The sequence below is a fragment of the Apis mellifera genome, linkage group LG14, assembly GCF_003254395.2.
Source record: "Apis mellifera strain DH4 linkage group LG14, Amel_HAv3.1, whole genome shotgun sequence".
Taxonomy (NCBI): Eukaryota; Metazoa; Arthropoda; class Insecta; order Hymenoptera; family Apidae; genus Apis; species Apis mellifera.
This window is the reverse complement of record NC_037651.1, coordinates 7945973-7967699: the sequence shown is the minus strand read 5'-3', so window position 1 is coordinate 7967699 and position 21727 is coordinate 7945973. Positions and strand designations below refer to the sequence as shown.

Here is a 21727-nt window from a genome sequence, read left to right as displayed (position 1 = left end):
TGAGAAATGGAGAATATTTCCTGGTTAATTCGCCATTCACGATTCATCCGCGATACATTCACTTTATATAATTTCGCTTCATCCACTGATCGTGTTATCCTTTGATAAACCGGTTTAATTAATCCAATAAAAGTATTCTTCTCTTTGTGATACATCTGTCACATTATATACAATTTTAACACAGACGGGAATGGAATGTTAATTGCCGTGATTAAAGCAATAACTGACCGAGAAAGATATTTGATAAGGGGATGAACGGTGTCGTCGGTGTTGGTAATTAGCTGGAACCAAGGAAAGAAGATTGCTGCAACAACGGCCGGTATTAACAACTTTTCTTTTTCGACAGTTAAAAATAATAAATAACGTGTTTCCAACGCTCACGAATTATATTTTATATTTAATGGATACGGTAAAATTTTTAATCGGAGAAATAAAATTTCGAACGATAATCGACGATCTTTATTTTTAAACTTTCACTTTCTTCGAGTTAGCCCATAAAGAAAATTAAATTCCAATAAAATTTCCGATAAAACGATAGGAAATTTTCTCTCTCTCTCTCTCTTTCTCTCTCTCTTTTATAAATTCAAATTTTCATCTTGAGATTTGAAAAAATCCTCGCTTCGTACACCGGTTAAAGTTTTCTTCCCTGGCCAAGTTAATTCCACGAAAAATTAAATTTCTCAAATAATAACGATAATAAAATTTCGAAACGATAGAAAAAAAAATTTGGCTCCTCGCTTTCAATCTCAAGTTTCTCTTTTGTTCTCAGGTTATATACCTTTATATAGAAAAAAAAAAGAAAGAAAAGTAAATTTCATTTGGAAATACGACAGAAAATTCGCGCGCGCACCCTTTCAGTTTCAAGTTTGATTTACCCCCTTCTTCCTCCTCCTTCCCTCGTTTTTTCCTTCCCCCCCTCTTCGTTCCCAAGTTAAACTCATTTATATGATATCTTTGTACCAGTCGCGTCCCGGCGCATCTCTAATTACGTCTCTTTGAGAAATGTTAGTAGAGCGTAGGACCGGGGCGAAAAAGAGACGTGGATGGATCGTTAATTATGTCGTTAATTAGGTGCACCGAAGTCGGTCGGTCAGGATTAAAAGCTTGCGGCGATAATATGGATCCACGGTGGCGAATGAAGGCGGGCGCCGCGTCTAAGAAAATTGTGATTCATAAGCGTAAAAGATCGGGTTATTAATTAAGTTTATAATTAGAAAGGGAGCCGGAGGGCCAATGTAAACCCGGTTGGCACACGCGTGAGAACCGGCCGCCAATTAATTAGCGGGCTTAACGTTGCAGCCAGCTTTTTAAGGATTGATGCTGAATACCGTGTTTCGAAGAATCGCGAAAATGTTCCCAGTATCGAGAGTTTTTTTTTTTATTCTCTTTTTAAAAATGGAGATAATTTATATATATATTAGAAACGAAATTATATTTAGAGAAATTGCTCCTTTAATCATCTATCTTTAATTGATTCGATTCTGTTTCCATTTTATTTTTTTCATAATCACGGATTAATATTAATTCGTAGGGGGAAACGATTAAATCTTCTCGATTCTCCAACGTTACCTTGGATAATCGAATTAAAAAGGGAGAGAGAGAGAGAGAGAGAGCTAACTGTGGCAATTTTCAGAAAGTTTTCTAATTATTTCTCGGGTACAGCTTTGATCTTATTTTTTTTTTCTTTTCTCTCTCTTTTTTTTCCTCCACCTCCTCCTCTCCTCCCCTTTTCGTACGGTAATCGCGTTTAATAATTTAAACTGGGCTGTAAGGGGATGCAATAAGGGGATGGAAAACGGGGAGGTGTTTTAACGCTTTTTAACGCGGCCATTCTTCCGCCGGTGTAAGATCTCATTTCGAAAGAACGGATTGCAATTAATTGAGGATTGCAATTTAAGCGGTCTGTGTGTATAAAGAGAGAACCCGCGGAACGGGCAAAGGGAAAAGGAAAAACGGGTCAAAGAAAAGCGAGAATCCCTGTTTAGAACGCGATCCCATTTTTACTCTTTATAAGCTTATTACAAAAAGATCGTGATCTCTATTATTCTTTTTTCCTTTTTTCCTTCTTTCTTTCTTTTTTTTTTATCTCGATCCCTTAACTTTCGCAAAATATGTCCCCGCTTATTATTCTGTGAAATCTGATAATCCGATACGTTTAACCCTTTTTTTGGTTGATCTTTCATTTCTCAACGAGTGAAATCTTGAAACGCGAAGCGTTAGATTAGATTTTTTGTCTCTCTCTTTTTTTTTTATTTTTGTTTCTCGTTCGATTTCGTTCTCCCTTTGAACCAATTTGAATAAAATTATCAGAGGCGAAAATTAATTTTTAGTTTTTCTCTTGTGGCGAAATTCTCGAGGGGGTGGAAAACGATGAAATTTCGAGCCAACTTTTGGACAAACTACGTTAAATTCGAATTACTTTTTATCGGAACCTGGAGTACAAAGGAATTTTATCCTGCATGAATTACAGGTGAAACGATGCACGTTTTATGACCGGCCTGAAACGTGATTTCCATTTTAACGACACCCCCCCTCTTCCCTCCCTTCTCCTCGTTCGTTCGTTTAGATGTTTCAATCAACGAGGAGGAGGGGGTTCAATTATACGGGGAACGGAAGTTGGAACAAAAGGGGCCGATCAAAGAATGGCCGAAATCAAAACACCGATTAATTGTCGATGAGCGATGATGGGAGGAAGGGAAAGTGGCGTGCAAAATTTATACAAAAACGATTCACTTTCTTCGCGATTCGACTTCCGTCAATTGCAATCAACGATTAAGGAACGAATTAAATAAAATTCAAGAAGAATTCTCGTTTCCCTTCTCGTTCAATTTTCAAAACAAGCAAAGAACATTCATTTTTTTCTCAATGGTTCCTTTCATCGTCGTTATCCATCACTTTCATCGAATGGATGAAATTTAACAGTTGAATGTGATTTATTGTTCAAAAACGTGACAATAATCGCTAAGATGACTTGTAGTTGCAAACAAGTGAAGTTGTATGAAAGGATAGGGAAGGGGAGATCGATTGTAATTACGAATAAACGTTATTCAAGCGTTTTAACAAGTAAAGAAATTTTTATAACTTTTTCAATCGGGTTAATGCATCCAACTCTCCGATCCAACGTCACATCGACGATTTCGGTTTATTAAAAGCGAACGTGAATTTGGTCGAAATTTCTCGATATTCCCTCCTCTTTCTCCTCCTCTTCTTGTAAACCTCTTCGAATGGAACAAACGAACGAAGAGGAGGACAAATTTCTTACCTGTAATTCCCAATAAACAGACAACTATAAAACGAACGTCGAAGCACGCAGTTTATGATCAGGAAGGTTGATAAAATCGGGCATTTCGGCCATTCCTAGAGAGAGAGAGAGAGAGAAAGAAAACTGATCCCAGATTCCTCCCTCACGTTCGACCTTATCCTTTATTTACTCGTCCCCTGTGCAATATTTAAATGATCCACGGCCGTAGTTTCGAGCGCATACAACCCTCATCCTCGCCCCTCTTTCCTCGCATTTCTCCCGTTTTGCATATTCTCTTCCTTCGAAGATCCAAGGAGGAGATACATTCAGAGGATCGCTCGTCGCCCGACTAACTTATCGACATCATTTTCATCCGCCCCTCAATATTTCATGAGATCTATCGCACGAATTTATCTCTCTTTTCTCTTTCTCCGCTTTTTCCGCGAGTACGGAAATTTCCGATTTGTTTATTTATTTATTTTCATTTCTTTTTTTTCGCGGATAAATTTTTTATTTCAGATACAAATAAATTTTTGGGGGAGGGGAAGGAACATAGTAGAGATGAGAATAAACTGGAGAATCGTTGTAGTTGTTGCGAAGTGGAGTCATAGTTTGGAAAAGTTTCACTACGCGTCGAAAGGAGGAGAGTTTTTTTTGAAAGAGAGAGAGAGAGAGGAAGGGAATATATCTTTAAATATCCGTGAACTCATTAAAAGCTCAATGAGGTGCAAAATTTAGTATGATTTTACGGCTCGCTGACCGTTAATCTTTATTGTTATTCTGTTATGTTTGGAGGAAGAAGGCCTGTTTATAACGAAGGCCTGAAAATAACTTGGTCGGAAATACGAAGAACGTTGCACAACGTTCTTACGCAATGGGATCACAATCATCCGTCGAATTCTCCTTATATTTATACAATTACGAATTAATCATTCGTTTCGATATCAAAGCCTCGAATTAAAGTCTCAACGAACGAACATCGTTTCTTCTGAAAATGGACCAACGAATAATTCTTTCCTGAGAAGAGGAGGTAGTAACGATAGTAAGAACAATAACGTAAAGTTCAATTTTACTGGAGAGAGAGAGAGACTCTTTTTCCCTTCCTTCCTTCTTTCCTTTTTCGAAACTTTGACGAGCATCTCGAAAGAAGTTGTCCGCTCTCATCCCGGGGGCGAATCGCGAATTTCCTCCCCCCTCCCCCGTCGAGGAGACGGCGGATAATGCGTTGAAATCCCAGGGTGTGCTTTTTTTTATTTTCCATCAGACGGCTGGCGAATAATAATAAACGCGGATGTTTCGAGTGTTATGCTCGGCAACAATCACGCAGAGATTCTATTTCGAGCAAACAACACGTTGTGAATTCGTTTTCGAGCTTAGCGACCTCCATCCGACACGGAAACTATTTTTTTCCTCCCCCTCCTCTTTCTATCTTTTTCTTTCCGTTCCCTTTTTTATTTTTTTTATTCTATTTTATTTTATTTTATTTTTTTTTATTTTTAATGGATTTCGCGTGTTGACAGAAGGATCGTTTTAGGAAGGATCGTGAAATCGATTGAAATTGTTCGTTTAAGAATCCGATTCGTTGAAAGGGGAGGAACGAGCATTTGCACGATTTTTAAGGAAATTGAGCGTTAAATCTTGTGTAACGCGATTATTAATCGCGTTAGGATTATTCTATTGCACATTTTCCCTAATTAACGCTAAAATTATCCGCCTGTTAGCAATCTATGTATCTATTTTATCTCAGATAAACAGGGATTGCAATTAAAGCGAGATGTGTCGCGAGAATAAATAGGGTACGGGTAATTACGCGTTTCTATCCCGATAAATTTACAATATTTTGTCGAAATTTTGTCGAAAACATTTTCGATAATGATCGTGAAACAAAAAAAAAAAAAAGAAAAAAATACGAAATTTTGACGGGTTCGTTAAATTTCGAATTTCCATTTCGAGTTTCCATTTATTGCAATTGAAATTTTGCACGCGTCATCTTATATTATAATGAACGTATTTCGCGAATTTGTGCTTTCCAAAGAAAAGAAAAAAAAAGAAACGGAACTTGGAACAACCGAAATTTTTGAGAAAAATCGAAAGATCGAACAACCAGTCTTCTAATCCGTGACGATACTCCAATTACGCCGATGGAATCGCGTTTCCCGTGGTTTAATAATCGAAAATTTCTAATTAGAAGGAAGCACGCGAGCCGAGCTTTTAACGTTTAATCGGGGGAAATCGGCGCCGACTGCTCGCAATTAACCCCCGTATTTATAACCCGTGAAAGGCGCACGTGCGACCACGTGTAAATGGAACGAATACCGATATTCCATTTCGAATCGCGTTTTTCCTTATCTCGCCCATTTTCTTCCCTTATTTCTCGAAGGAACTGGAAACTGTGTCTCCGTTTGTTTCTCGTGTCGCGTTCTTTAATTCTTCTTCGCGGAATCACTTTTTGATCGAACGAGTACATCGACTCGATCGAGTAAATAAGATATTAATCAAAATTCGGTTCAATAAATTCATCGTGTTATTTTGTCCAACGTTAAAATACGGCGATGCCCCACTTTTTGTTACGTAAACTCGATGTTATCGAGCCTCGGAGAGTAATCTTAACGGGTTATGACGTAACTGTATTTATCACTTACGACAAATTAACTCGTACTAGTTTTAGTTCGCGGGTCGGTCCCGCGTTTAAAACGAAAAATATGACGAATTTCTCACACTTTGCGATCACGTGAAACTTGAAATTATCACAAACGTTACTTTTCTTTTTTTTTTTTATCAAAAATGAAAATTATTCCTTCAATAACTTCAATAATTCTAACCATTCTCAATCGAATATCTTCTTAATCCAAGTTTTAAAAGTCGGTCCCGCGTTTAAAACGAAAAATATGACGAATTTCTCACACTTTGTGATCACGTGAAACTTGAAATTATCACAAACGTTACTTTTCTTTTCTTTTTTTTTTTTTTATCAAAAATGAAAATTATTCCTTCAATAACTTCAATAATTCTAGCCATTCTCAATCGAATATCTTCTTAATCCACGTTTTAAATTTTCAACCCTTTCAATTCTTGAAAAAGAAAAAAAGATAAAAGAAATTTCCCTCGAAACAATAACCACTTATTGGTCTATCGCGCGGCCACGTCACAGAAAATCGTCCATCCAACGCGTTACAGGGCATTTTCGTAGAAATTGCTCGCGTTAATGTCTCCGCGAGAGGGGGCGGGGATAGATTTATCGTTTATCCATACCCTCCTCCTCCTCCTCCTCCCAAGCTCTTACGAAACGATTGGAAAACGGTGTCGTTCCAGGGTGAAATCTTTGATCTGAATGGCCCCTTGCATCCGGAGGGAACGAAACATAAGAACGAAACGTCCCGTCGTAACTCTCTTTCCGCGAATCGATGCGCCGTTCAAATTCCACGTGTTCCTGTCCTCCTCCTCTTCCTCCTCCTTCCCTTCGATAATAAAGATAGGCATTCGCGTTTTTCCGCAGGAAGAGATGGAACCAGGAGCCTTTCTTCCTTCTATCTGCACTGGAGATTCGTTCAACCGCGATTCTACACCCGGCTTCTTATGTTTCGTGAACCATCCAACGTTTGTTCAAATGGGACGAGTATTCTTCATCTTTAAATCCCCTTCATTTTAATCCCTTCGAAACGCGATGTTTCAAAAAAAAAGGATAAAGAAATTTGAAATTTCTCGAAGAACTGGCAAAGTTCTATCTCGCAAAAATCGGGAAGAATTAAACGAAACGGTGAAACGGGAGTGGAACGAGAAGTTGCTGCCCCGTAAAGAATGAAGAAATCGGGACCGAATAACAATTCCTGTTAACCGATTCCGCGAATATTCTGGTTCGAACTTAATGCAGGTCGGGATATTAAATTATGCGGTGTAAGGGGCCAACCTTTACGATCTTCTCTCTCTCTCTCTTTTTCTCATCTTGCGTGCTACCCCCCCCCCCCCCTTCCCTCACCACCTTTATGACGCGACTTTCGCGATAACTGTAATGGCCACTCTCGCAACACGAAGCACGCCATTACCGTCACTCTATTTCACAGTTGATATCTCTCCTCTTTCGACCCGCCACGACACCTTGAAGCAACCACCTTGACCCATCTTGCATCCTTGGCATCCTTGGACGCGCGTATAACACCGCCCATCGCATAGGGAATTCGATAAAAAGCGTGCAGCTAGCTCTATTATTATTATTATTATTGTTATTATTATTATTATTATACGCATAAAACGGTGATTTATATTTAGACTGATACGAGTACGGGAGGGGTTGATGGTTCCTGCTGGAGCGGGACGGTGGCGCTTTTTCCGGCGACCGACGATTTTTCCTTCGTTCGTTCGAAGAATAGATTTCTCTCTCGTTTAGTCTGTTTCTTATTATACTTCGAGGGTGTTATAATTGTTCGCCTCGTTTTAGGAGATATATCGAAGAAATATTTTATATTTATACTTATATTTTTTGTTTATCGGAAAAGACGAAACTAACTCTTGTTGATGAGAATTGTTAACGAGAATTAATATGGCGAATGTATTTTATCGACTCTTTATGACTTATTTCACTCGAGAAAGTGAACCGTTGAGTTTGATTTGTAAAATATCGTCGTTTCACGAATAAATTCTTAAGTATGACACGTAGTATTATCAAAATATAAAAATTTCACGCGTTTGTGCGCGAAATTATTTTGTAAGAAATTCATCGAACAATCTCGAATCCGCTCTGTGCGATTTGACACTGGAGTGGCGATTCGCGAATAATTAGTTCCTTTATCTCTTCATTTTTATTATACACAGAAAATGTATAAAATCATTTTGTCTCTTAGAAACCGAGAAAGGATTCGATCGAGCGAGAAAGATCGATATAAATCTCGAGTTATTAGTTCACACCCTGTGATTTATATTACATCTCGTAATTAAATTAATAAGAGTATCGATTCACGAATAATTTTATCCCTTCGTCTCTTCAATATATATATATACAAAATCATTTTATATTACCTCATAGAGAAGCTGATCACTTCTCGCCATAGTGAAAAAGGATTCGATCGAGCGAGAAGGATCGACACGAATCTCGAGTTGCTGGTTCGCGCTCTGTGATTTATACTCGTAAATTCGCGAATAACCAGTCCCTTTATCTCTTCCTTTCTTCAACATACATAATAATGTATAAAACCATTTCACGTTACTTCGTAGAGACGCTCATCAAAATCTCGCCCGAGAAAGAAATTATTCGATCGAGCGGAAGGATATAAAATAAAGATACAAACTTTCTTAAATATCTACCAAACCACTTCGAGAAACAAAAATCCTCCTCAATTCTCTCTAATTCCCTTGGTTTATTTTGCAGAGCGCGGCGCGGTGGAATCGAAGGGCTGACGAAGGGGCGTCCAGACAGTCGACTTCTTCCAGACGCAAGATCGAAGAGGATCTTGTTCGAGGGTGATAAAAAGGCGAGCTCGTCGCATTCGGTGGACGTTGATCGAATCCGTTTCCCGCGCGAAATCCCTGGCTTGCCCTCGCGTCCCGCGTCCGAGGGGGAACTCTGGACGAGAGGAGATGTCACGGAAGCGGTTCCGCGGAGGAGACAACGCGTTCGAGCCGCCAGACATTGGAAGATAGCGAAGGGTCGAGGGGAAACTCGGGCGCCGAGCTCGATCCCTCGATAAGGCGAGGCGAGGATCGGGGGAGGAGGCCTGGATCCGAGTCGGTTGTCGAGGAGGGGAAGGGCGAAAGGGAGGAGGGAGCGGGCAGGGTTAAGTTGCGGAAGAGCGACTCTTTCTTGAGAAGATTGGTGAAAAGCTCGAGGGACAATATCGCGGAAGGGTGCGAGAGATTGGTGAGGAATATTCAGAAGAGTCCGCTGCCGGTTCTGCGGAGGAAATTGTTGTCGAGCGACGACGGCCAGAGGCCGATACCGCCTCTGAGGAGGAAAAAATCTAAGAGGAATTTGGGCGATCCGCCTGTCTCTACGACTCGTCCTCTTCCCGCGGATCATCTTCTCGAGCCGAGCATCGAGGACGTCCCCTCGAACGATCTCGTGGAAATCCGTATCAGCGGGAAGCGGGGCGAGGACTCGTCGAGGAGCGTCTCGACGGAGGACGTGGAAGATCTGATCCGGGCGGAGGACAATCGGAGATCGTTGGAGCAACGAGCGGCGATCGGCAGACGTCGGGGCGAAAGGTCTTCCCTTGGGTCCTGTTCCGGCCCTCGGCGGGCGAGGTCGCGGAGCGAGGAGAGCTTGTCGAGCACCGTCCGCGGCGAGTCGGGCGTCGCCTCGCGTCGAAACGCGTCCGCGGGATCGGGTCGGGTCGGGTCGGCGGAGCGGAGGAGGTCGAAGGCGAAGCGCTCGCCGCCGCCCGACGACTGGGAAGCGGGCGATCGGGGGTCGAGGCGCGATAACGTCGAGCGGTGGGACGACAAGGACAAAGCGGCGGCGAGGAAGTGGCGGATACGAGGCGAGGTGCACGCGCGGCTGGCGACGGCCGCGTGGCTGGTAAAATGCAAAGTTGCGAATTCGGCGGGCAACGGCGGGGACGAGGAGGGGGAGGACGAGGACGACGAGGACGAGGAGGAGACGCGAGGGCCCGAGCGGAACGGTCCGCGGCGAGGAAGTGAGGAAGAGTCGGTGGCAGTCGGCGGCGACGGCCGGTCGCTGGACAAAGGGGACTCGTCGGTCGTTGCAGCGAGCGCCTCGCGACCTCCTGTCCGCTCGCGCGTCTTGCCGTGCCCTTCCATCCCGGGGAGGATAGGTCCCGCGACGGGGGACGATGCGCGCGTGGTGGTCGCTGGCACGGATCTCGTCACGATCCGCGTTGTGAGAAACGAGGAAGGTGTTCGGTCGAAGGGTTGTGCTGGTGGTGGTGGTGGTGGTGTTGGTTGTGGTGGTGGTGGTGCGTCGTCGAACGAGGGAAGAGGTAATAATAATAGGGGGAGGAGGGCGGGCGGGGAAGAGTGGAAGGAAGAGCGGAAGATGAAGTTGGCGGTGAGAATGATCAGGATCCGCGACAAACTGATGCTCGGTTTGAGCGCGTTCGCGATACTGTTCACCATACTGTTGGTGATGGATCTTCAGATGGATCTTGGATACAGCGGCCATCATTTGGTACCGAGCCACGGCCGCGTCCGCGTCGGGGACGACCCGAACACGGACACCATTTACAACAACTTTCGGCGCAAGTTTTTGCAAAGGTTGAACGCGAGCAGGGAGCAGACGAGCGGCGACACGTCCGCCACGACCCAGAGCAGCGGCGGGAGGGGGGAGGGGGCAGGCAACGAGGGGGGGAGGAGGAGGACGGAGTCGAGGACGGAGAAAACGGAGGTGCACGACAGTTTTCCAGATTTGGCGGACCTCGTGGTGAAGGGTTACGGTGTTAGCGTGTACGAGGGTGTGGCTAGGATCAGCGGGGAGGATCCCTCGGACAATCCCACGCTCGGGGAGTTGAAGAAGATCGGCCCAAAGTGAGTACACACGCGTATATATATTTATTTTATTTACGTAGCGAGTTTGGTAACCGATAATCGTCGATAATGTTTGAATAATTATGTACAAATATAAATTGGAGCGGACGGAATTGGCGCGCGAATAATTATCATTGGACGAACCGTATACCGTTCCCCAATTATCTTGGCCAATTGGCTCGCTCGTTTTATCGATCGCGCGTCCTCGCGATATACTTGGAGGAGGGCGAGACGAATCGAAGGGTTATCGATTCTCTCGTCAATCGTTGACCAACTTGAGGCGAGAGTAAACCGCGAAAACGCGAAATAGATTAAAACGTTTTCTTAATCGGCGCAAACTTTAAACGATCACGTGCGATCCGCGAATCGCCGATGAAAATAGAATCGCGTACAGTAGCGCGTATTTGCATGCGATTCCGTTATCGGAAACGGACCAGTTTATCGAGCTTATTCTTTTTATTTCCACGATAAACGATTTCTCTTCGCTTCCTTCCATTTTTTCCGCTTCTCGAAATCCACGTCATACGATGTTGATACGACGACGATAATAATAATAATAATAATAACAACAAGAACAAAATCGAAGATAAGAGAGAAATTCGGAGAGAAGGAGAACGAGCGGTGACATCTAATTAACGGAGAAACAGCGTGGAAAGTGGCAAGTTTAAATCTCGCACGGTGTTCGCCCTCCATCGAAATCTCCTAAACCGATTTTCAAACAGAAACTCGTGTAGTTCTCCCGTATCTCCCCGTCCAACCGGGCGGAAAGTACCGAGAAAGAAAAGCAATTAGTCGAATCGCTCGAAACGAAGCGGGGGGAGGGAAAAAAAAAAAGAAAAAAAAAAATTCTCGATCCAACTTGCAACTAGAGATTTTCCACGGAAGAAACGGTTCCATCGATTTTGGAAAATTGCTTTTTCTTTCTTTTTCTTTCTTTCTAAATCCCTCGTTTGTCCCATCATTATCCAAACGCGTCGTCGCGTTTGATGGATGGCGATGGTAATGGCGATGATGATGATGATGATGATGACGATGATGATGATGTGTGGTGTAGCGCAGGCATCGATCCGCGAGTCGATGAAATTAAGAGTGTTATTACTGTCGTAATAGACTGATAAGAGGCGCGACTGGTGATATCTGGTTCGTGTTGTTCCCTCTTCGACCTCCAGTCTCGTTCTCGTTACCCGGCGAAATAACGCGTAGAATAAAATTGATGGACGAGGAGGATGGAGGCCGGTTACGCAATTCGGGCCCTCCTCGCGCGGATATTCTTTTTTCTGCGAGCAAAAAAAGAAAAAGAAAAGAAAAACTTGAACTTGTACTTGTCTCTTGATCCATTTTAATTCCAATATAGGGAAAAGAATAAATTTGGAATTTCTTTTAGAAAATTTCGTAAATTTTGAATTTTTAACTTGGATAAAATTGGAGAAGGAGACGAAGAAAGAAAGAAAGAAAGAAAGAAATAAAAATGATTCAATTCGAATCGAGTTTCCGTTGACCTCTTCGAACGCTAATCTATTCCGGTTAAGCGATATTCTTTTTTCTGCGAGCAAGAAAAAAAAAAAGAAAGGAAAAACTTGAACTTGTACTTGTCTCTTGATCCATTTTAATTCCAATATAGGGAAAAGAATAAATTTGGAATTTCTTTTAGAAAATTTCGTAAATTTTGAATTTTTAACTTGGATAAAATTGGAGAAGGAGACGAAGAAAGAAAGAAAGAAAGAAAGAAATAAAAATGATTCAATTCGAATCGAGTTTCCGTTGACCTCTTCGAACGCTAATCTATTCCGGTTAAGCGATATTCTTTTTTCTGCGAGCAAGAAAAAAAAAAAGAAAGGAAAAACTTGAACTTGTACTTGTCTCGTTGATCCATTTCAATTCCAATATAGGGAAAAGAATAAATTTGGAATTTCTTTTAGAAAATTTCGTAAATTTTGAATTTTTAACTTGGATAAAATTGGAGAAGGAGACGAAGAAAGAAAGAAAGAAAGAAAGAAATAAAAATGATTCAATTCGAATCGAGTTTCCGTTGACCCCTTCGAACGCTAATCTATTCCGGTTAAGCGATTTTATTGTCCGACAAGCAAATAGTCAGTCACGTTGCTATATCGCGTTAGAATCCACTTACACGCTACGCGAGCGTGTGCATCGATACACGTACATCGAGGCCACGTGTCGTCCCCCCGTGCAAGCAGGTTGTCCAATGGCAAATGTAATTATACCGATGATAGAAGGAATCCGCGTGATTCGCGATTCTCTGTGTACGTACGTGTCTGGGATGCGTTCCCCATTAACGAGTTTTTTTTTTCGAAAATCCGTTGGACGCGAATCGTGAAAATTCTTCTCGATCGATTTCACGATCTTTCGTTCGTTTAAAATTAATATCCGAAATAAAAAAATTGTTATAATCGTATAACGTGGAATCGTGACAGGTTCAATGGAATTTCTTAAGGGAGACGATTAGAATGGAATCGATAATTAAATAATAATTTTTTGGAGATCACATCTATCGATTGAACGTTGCTCTTGTTCCCCTTTTTTTCTTCTCCCTCTTTGTTCTCAGATCGAAACACGAGCGTTTACGAGCGCGTGAATTTTCTCTTTTGTTCTTCCTTTTTTTTCTCCCTTCTCTTTTCTCTTTCGTTTCTTCCCTCTCGATGTTCCTTTTCATCGGAGCCTAATTCGTCCCTCCCCGGCGAGAAGAGCGACTAATTGTCACGAACAATGCAACGCGTAGCCAATCGACGATTCGTTTTCGCCCGCTAATTTGCCAAATGGCCGATCGTTTTCTCCCTCTCCTCCCAATTTTCGTACACAGCGTGCACAGTAGTTGGAACTCTTCCAGATTTTCCTCATTGGCCGTAAATTCAATTCCATGGTTTTTCGTTTGTTACCAGACTCGGATGGAAATCCATTCCATATAAAATTCCATGTAAAATTCTACGCTTTTCGACCGACCGAGATCGTTCGCGCAACGTGTTCTCCGAAACGGGAAGATATCCTGAAATAAGAAAATGAATAAGAAAATTGGTTTTAATATCGATAATCGATGAATAAAATAGAAAATTTCTCTTTATATTTCGAAATGAAACTCGTAAAAGAAAAAAAGAAACTGTACTCCTATCTGGTGGCCATAAAAGAAAGAAAAGAAAGAAAGAAAGCAGCGACCGGCGAGAAGGGTGCATCGCCACACGGCTAAGACTGCATTTTTCATCGCGTTTCCCCCCGGTCTGGAATCGATCTGGAAGGAAAAGTAGTGCCCGTACATGCTCTTTGTCCCTTGTTGTTGTGTATTACCGTGCATCTGGAAACAAGGAACGCCATTTCCACGATGCGAGCTTCCACGTCCTTGCCTACCTATCTAAACCAGCAGCCAACTCTAGTGACCCCTAGAGAGTCTAGGGAATAAAGCATTGTTCCGCGTCGACAATGCCCTAATGTCTCGGTACGGGTTCTCAATAACTGTAAAGCTACGTGTGCGCGCGTATACACACGGCGGGCCAAGCTTGATACAAGCTCGTGCAACGGATATGCAACGCTCGACAAACACGAGACGATACTTCGTTCTCAAAGAGGACAAGAGGAGGAGAAGGAATCCCTTCCTCCTCGAAACTCCTCGAATAAGGGCAAGTTTCGAGGTGCTTATTTCGATCGAAGGGCGTATCCACGAGGACACGTTCCTCCTCGACGTTTCACCTGTTTCCCTGTGACAGGTATTGGCCGCTCAACATACCTGCCGCTACTGAGCCACGTTGCAAAATCTCTCCTCGACGCGGTTTCGAGAACACCGGATACCGAGATCGAGATCGGATCGATTGATATTCGATGAAAGAGGAGTTGTAATAACTGGTTTCGAACGAAATGAAATACTTGGATTCCGTTCTTTATACTTTCTAATGGATCACTTACTTTTCCACCTGGTCGGATGAAATACGAACAGACCCATATATCGATTCGAAAAAAAATCCTTGAATAATTTCTCCTCGTAAATCCTCCTTCGATTCCCCATTATCGACTAATTTCCTGCTGTTTTTTAAAAACTCGGCGCTCCCTCCCTCTCCCGCTAAAATTCCACTCGAGAATTCCACTCGAGGAGAGGCACCATTCCGGGGAAAATTATCACCGACGTGAATCACCAGAAAATGGAGTAGGGGGAGGGGCATACAGGAGGTTACTTCCTGTCACCTGAATTCACGTCTGGCTACTCGACCGAGTTACGGACGATGAATTATTTCCGAGCAAACATCCGCCTTCCCCGCTTGCCTTCCCCATCTTTGTCATCCCTTCCTCCGCCTGGACCTCCTCGGCGGCACGCTCCTCGAGTCACCGCGAATCCCTCTCCTTCTCCAAAAATTCCATCGAAAACGCAACAACGACAATACGCCCAACAACGACGCCTCATTACGCGTGTTCACAATCGTGCACATGATCGCTGCTCCATTATACGCGCGCGTGTGTGTACAAATGCATCGATAATACGCTTGTGTTGGGCCGGCGTAAGAATTGCTTTCGTGAACGCGGAGAATCGATCGATCGATCGATCGAGGTAATCGACGACCGCATGCGAGATCGAACGAACGAATTTCGTACGAGAGAGAGAGAGAGAGGGAGGGACGTTTGTTATTCCCGTTGTACGCGCAAGGTACATGACAGATGTTTGCGCGGCTCCATTCGTGGATGGTGCACGCGGATGGCGTGCAATTACCGGTCCCTCCATGTCCTCGTTATCGCTTCCGGTCTTTCGGGAAGACGATTCTCAAGTCTTAGGAAGAGAAAGGAGGAGGAGGAGGATGGGATAATTAATGGTGAAAGTTTGGTTATTATAAAATATTTGAGGGAAGGAATTTTATTTCAACGACGATAGATTGAAAAAAAGAAAAGGAAGGATGGGTGGTTTAATTAGTAAATGGAACGTGGAATATTATTTATAACGTTGGTTACAACAAGCGGTTCGTGTCGGAGCGTGATAAAATCAGATAAAATTGTGTTGTGACAATGGCTGTAAAAAAAACTAGGTTGGGGTGTGGAATGTGGGTGTTGTTCAAAAAAAAAAAAAAAAAAAGAAGATCGTCGATTTCTATTTTTCTAAATTTCAAAGTCGAGAGAGATATATCGTTCGAATCCGCTTCGAATAATTTTACCCGCATTATCCCGCGCGATAAGTTTAATTTTCGAATTTAATTTTGCTCGCGTGACTGTGCTCGAATGACTCAACGTTTAGAGATAAAAGACTCTTGAGTCACTTCTTCTTCTGAGTCATTTGTATACAACGATATTCTAAATGAACGTAGATCGGTTCGCCGCGTGATCAGTATCAGACGACTTGGATGGGATATCGATATCGGCCGGAAATGCCATACGCGGATCTCGAATCGATCCGATCCGCGCGTCCAAAAACTCTCGCTCCTGCGTTATTTACACCGAGTTGACGGTTACACCCGGAAATTTACTGCTTTCGAAACTCACTTTCTGCCCCGTATCGTTCGTTTCCCAGAAGAATCGTGGACACGATGGAAGGAAGAAAGGACGACGAGGAAATCGAGGGAGGGGAAGGGATTTTTAGACGGACACTCGGAGAAGAGATGAAAATATCGAACGGTGTTCGAGAAACTGTTTACTCGTTTCGACTAGTAGTAGAAAACCGGGACGAAAAGAGTCGGGATATGGCAGGAACGTAGCGAGACTCGAATCAAAATTCGAAATTTCAACTGCTTCGAAGTCGATGCGAAGTAAACGAGAAAATTTCATTGGTTCGCTTTGTTTCAAGAGTTGGAATTTAGATTGGAAACTTTGAAATTTTTATATTTCTTTTCGCTAAGCATAGAATTTCTATTCCTAAATCCATTTATGATTATTTATCCAAAATTCTTAAATTATCCACGAATATTTAATCGGAAGATCTAATCACGAAATGATCGAATCATCGGATAATTTTCTCATTATTCATTCAATTCGGAGAATAAACCATCCTGGAGGATCGTTGTTAATTTCATTAATGTCTGTTCAACGGTTACCGATCTTTAATTAGAAACAGCGATACCATATTTTTCGAACCAAAAAATTTCTCTCTTATCGAGATAAAATCGTTGCAACATCCGATTCAAGGGAGCAAAATTTTAATCGTTCAAGTTAAGACTAATTTATCCAATTGAATCGATCGCCAAAGAAAAATTCGATAATAGCTCAATCTAGCATTTTAAATAAGATTATTATCTAAAGTAAGACTTAGAAATTTCAACTAATTAATCGTTTAACCCGTCAACAATCTACTAATGGATCTTTCCTCCTCATCTAATCTCCACGTATTTTCCACGAAAGAAGAAACGCACGCGAGATATTTCCTTGGTGGAACGATTTTAAAAAAAAATCTCGGAAGGGCGAAAATTAATCGAACGGGGGAAAATCGTGATTTTCAACGCGGTTACCCCGCCGAGAATCGAAACAAAGGTTGGAGAGATTGGAACACTTGTCGTCGGGGGACTCGCGGGAAACCCGTCTCCCCCAACACCTGGTTTTCGTCGGTGTACTCTGTAACCGGCCGCGAGATATTAGACCGACCACCGCGATCCCATCCTCGTTCGTTTTTTGAGAGATTGATTTTTCGAACGCCGCTCCTCTCGCCCCCCGTTTTTGGTCGCCGGACCACCATTCGAAATATTGCGGGACGAGTTTCGATGGAATCTACTCGTTCGTCGCGTTTCTCAGATCTCTTTCCGAAAATTTGAAACGATAAAACGAGAGTTAATTAATTAAATAATAATCAAATCGAGTTACAGGATCGATTACTCTGAATTAACTGGCGGTCTAATTTTGATCGGTCGAAACGCGATTAAACGTGTAAAAAGGTAATAGTAAATTGATTCTTGAAATTGGAGACGGAAGAATCGTTTAAACGATTAAGAATTATCGTTCGCGGGGAACGATAGTGATCTTGTCACGTGATTTTCGAAACGTATTAATCAACCCTCCGTCCAATATCCACCGGTGGAAAGTGGGGCGGCGAAAAGTGGAGTCGATGTTGGAAAACGGAGTGATCCGGGTCGAAGTTGGGGAGCGAGAAGCATCATCCGTAAGCAAGAGGAGATATGCGGGCTTCTTCGTTGCTCGAAGACGTTTGTCTCTCGCCTTCTCGGTTGTCGCTTAGCTCGTTTCCCTCCTCCTCCTCCTCCTCCTCCTCCTCTTGCCCCGCGCCGAGTAATTGCCCCTGCTAACGAACGGATTTGCCCGCTTTGTCACGGCTAAAATCGCGAACCATTCTCGAAACTGGAACGGATCCATTCCTCGCGTCCCACACTTCCGGGCCGGATCTCGCTTGTTCGCTGATTTTCACGCGGCTGTTGCCACACGCTCTCCACTCGTCCCTGCGACCACGGCCAACTTGGACGAATAAGGGAGAGGGAGAGAAAGGGAGATCCTTGGAACGATCGATCCATCCGATTTTATTAGCCGTCCGCCCTCTTTCATTTCCGCCATATCCTTTCCAACTATCTTTTCCTCCTTTGAGTACCGTCGCCCTTTGAACCTCTCCTTTTAACCTCCCCCTCTCCCCTCCCTTCGCTCCGTAATCGTTCAATTAACACAGAGAGAGAGAGAGATTTTATGAAAAAGAAGGAATTTTCCGTGGAACGAAATTCGAAGAAGGGAGGCTTCGTTGGAAATTCGAAATCTTCCTCCTCCATTTTGTACTATATCATCGTGGCACGTACGAGAGTTTATTCATCTTTCTTCTTCAATCGAGATCCTCCTCGAAAGGACGAAGTCGAGGCTGGAAATTTTGGAAGGAGAAGAGGGAGGAAGAGTTTGGAAACGCGGCGATTCGGCCGACGAATTGGTCGGGACAATCGTAAACAAGGGGGAGGGGGAGGAGGGTAGCAGGCGCGCGGTGGAAATTATAAATGAGGCGAGGTAAACAAGCGGGGTCGAGGCGAGAAAATGGCTTTCCCTCGGGAGTAATGCATCTTTGTTTTCCAGAGCGGAACACCGAATCCCCCCTCCCTCCGGTTTCCCTTTCCCTCTTATTCTTCCCGAAACGAGTCTCTCTCCCCTTTTCCCTCTTCCTCCCCTTGCCTTCTTCCACCGGTTACATCCGGTCACGGATGGGAAAAGCCATCGAATCGATCCTCTCCGCCTCGAATCGATTATTCGACCAGCCCTCGTGCGGAAACCTGCATTTCTCCGCTTTCCATTCACTATTCCTTCTTCTTCTTCTTCTTTTCTTTCTCCTTTTTCCGTCCGGAGAAGAGGATTTTCGAGTAGGAGAGAGAAAGAGAGAGAGAGACATATCTCGATGCGTAGCGCTTGCTAACGAAGAGATAATCCTAATTGGAGGGGGGTTTAATTAAGGGGAAATCAATTTGGGGGAAAAAAGTGGCGGGGAATCAATTTGCATCGTAATTAATCCGAAACGATCGATTTCCCGTTTTTCCTCTTTAGGATAACTCTTGCTCTCGTTCTTCTCTCCGATCTTCTCCTTCTCATATTGCTTTTGTCTATAAATTCTCTCGAAATCGAATTTGTCCCGCGATCTTGCGCCGTTCCAAGAATTCGGATAATCAAATTCGAGAACGAATTCGAAAAACGGATGATGGAAGATTTGGAGGAGGGATCGATTCATCGTTTCCGTTTCCAAGGAATTGTCTCGTTAAATTTGAATGAAAATGAAACTCTGAAACGAATGTTAAATAAATTTTTAACAAGTCTCGGGATGACATTCGAGGAAAGAAAACAGGAACCGCGAGTTCTTCGGATCGAACTCGATACGAATTCGATTTCATTCGATCTCTCTCCCCAGATTTTTCTCTTCGGCCTTTGCCCAATTATCGGGCCTTGGATTTGCGTCCATTCCGTGGTCGGGCCGGTGGTCAACACCGGTGCCCACTTTCTCCAAAATCGTTCCAATTCTCGTTCCTTCCGCTTTCTGTCGTCACGGAGACGCTGTCGTCCATTTCGAGTGGCGGGGAAATAATCCGTCACTCGAATACCTTCCTTCCCCTATCGCGAAAAAACTCGAATTCGACCGATCCTTGTTGAGGATTGATGGAGAGGACAATGAAGAATGCGTAAAGATTCGTAAGAATTTATAAAATGATGGAATAAAAGAGAAGGAACGAAGTAATCGACGATGGAGATTAGCGGTTGAGAAAGGAAATTGCGGAATGGTAGAAGGAAAGGCTCGTCTGGGGGATTTCTGTTAAATGGAGATAGCACGCGTTTGCGGAAGAGCGAAGGATAAAAGTTTGCAAAAGTTAGAGAGGCGTGGAAACACGACGATACACGAGGAGGAATATATATTCCGGAGGAAAAGATTTCAAAGTGTTTAAGAATTGGAGATATTTCTGTCAATATCGTAAAACGCTTCGAACGCGACTTTTACGATTAAACAATTTTGACGCGCATAGCGAAACCTGTATTATCAATATCCAGCGTGGCTGGTATTATTGACAATACTCCATGGGAGAATGGAACGAAGAATGGTGGAATCTACTTTATTTGCTTTTCTTCTTGGTCCCTTCGATTCTTCTTCTTCTTCTTCTTCTTCCTCTTCTTCTTTTTCTTGGAGTGGAACGAAAGCTTTGTCGTCTTTGTCGTGGTTTTATCCCTGCGTTCCGAAACGACCCAATAACCGTGACACACATTTCTTCCCCTCCCCTCGTTCACCATTGTCTCGAGAATTCGATTGTTTCCCGCGGCATTCTTCGTTTTCGATATTCGATCCATCCATCCGTGCAAATAATTCGAGAGAAGAAAATTCATCCGCCCTTCCAAAGTTGTTAAATTCCTCTCTCTCTCTCTTTCTACCTCTCTCTTTTGTTTCTTTTTCAACCACGTGTCGAAAATTTGAAATTTAAATGGGGAGCGGGAAAAAAAGAAATCAGGGAAGAAGTGAAATAAAAACTGAGCACGGAATGACTTTTGCTTTTTGCTTTTGGTTTATGTGGGACGAATGAAGCGTATTTGCAGCGGGAAATAGGAACGTGCGTTATGGCTGGATTGAGAATCGTTTATAGTTGAGCGGGACTGCCTGGGAATACATAGAGAGAGAGAGAGAGAGAGTTTGCCGAATAATTTGTCGCCTTTCTCTCAAGTGTCTTTAGACTCGGTCTTCCAATTTATTCGCTCCGAATGTATATACAAGGTGGGAGGGAAAAAAGTATTCAGTGTCGAAACGGAATAATCCCGTTTCTAAGTTGGAACGAGTCGATTTCTAATTATAATGAATCAATTGCATACTTTTTTTATCTGATATATCTACAAAAGGCATGCTTCTTAAAATTTTTCCTCTTTTTATTGCCACTGTACTTTTTTTTTTAAAAAATTAATTTTTACTCAATTCGATAATTTTAGAAAAAGAAAAAAGAAAATCCTCTTAAGTTACATTCGCTCCAAATGTATATACAAGGTGGGAGGGAAAAAGGTATTCGGTGTCATTTTTTTCGAAACGGAATAATCCCGTTTCTAAGTTGGAACGAATTTTTAATTATAATGAATCAATTGCATACTTTTTTATCCGATGTATCTACAAAAGGCATACTTCTTAAAATTTTTCCTCTTTTTATTACCATTGCATTTTTTTATTACTCGTTAAAAAATTAATTTTCACTCAATTCGATAATTTTAGAAAAAGAAAAAAGAAAATCCTCTTAAGTTACATTCGCTCCGAATGTATATACAAGATGGGAGGGAAAAAAGTATTCATCATCCTTTTTCGAAACGGAATAATTCCGTTTCTAAGTTGGAACGAGACAATTTCTAATTATAATGAATCAATTGCATACTTTTTTATCCGATGTATCTACAAAAGGCATGCTTCTTAAATTTTTTTTTTTTATTACCACTGCACTTTTTTTTAAAAAAATTAATTTTCACTCAATTCGATAATTTTAGAAAAAAAGAAAATCATCTCATTACAAAAGTTTCGTCGTCATGACACTCTTTCGTTTCGAATATTTCCCTTCGAGAGAAAGAGAGAGAAATAGATAATCGTTTAAAATCGTTTAAAAAAAGTATGGAGGG

General features: G+C 42.5%; 2 protein-coding genes and 1 long non-coding RNA gene across 5 annotated transcripts in view; 2 read left to right on the top strand and 1 right to left on the bottom strand.

The window, feature by feature from the left end:
• The window catches only part of LOC726697 (coiled-coil domain-containing protein 137), a 58530-nt gene extending 49797 nt beyond the window's left edge, over window positions 1-8733 (top strand). For all 3 annotated transcript variants that reach the window (XR_003306092.1, XR_003306094.1, XR_003306093.1), the window contains one exon: window positions 8604-8733. The gene's annotated coding sequence lies outside the window, so the exon portion shown is untranslated. The remainder of the gene's footprint in view (window positions 1-8603) is intronic.
• Window positions 8734-8735: 2 nt separating this feature from the next.
• Window positions 8736-21727, top strand: part of LOC410517 (extracellular serine/threonine protein CG31145) — a 55069-nt gene continuing 42077 nt past the window's right edge. The window contains exon 1 of the mRNA XM_393996.7: window positions 8736-10714. Within this exon, the coding sequence (XP_393996.6) occupies window positions 10227-10714 (488 nt within the window). The 5' untranslated portion in view covers window positions 8736-10226. The remainder of the gene's footprint in view (window positions 10715-21727) is intronic.
• Window positions 11194-13804, bottom strand: LOC113219242. The gene is made up of 2 exons (XR_003306095.1): window positions 12749-13804; window positions 11194-12480 (listed from the first exon to the last, which is right to left on the bottom strand). It is a non-coding gene; the product is annotated as an uncharacterized LOC113219242 (long non-coding RNA).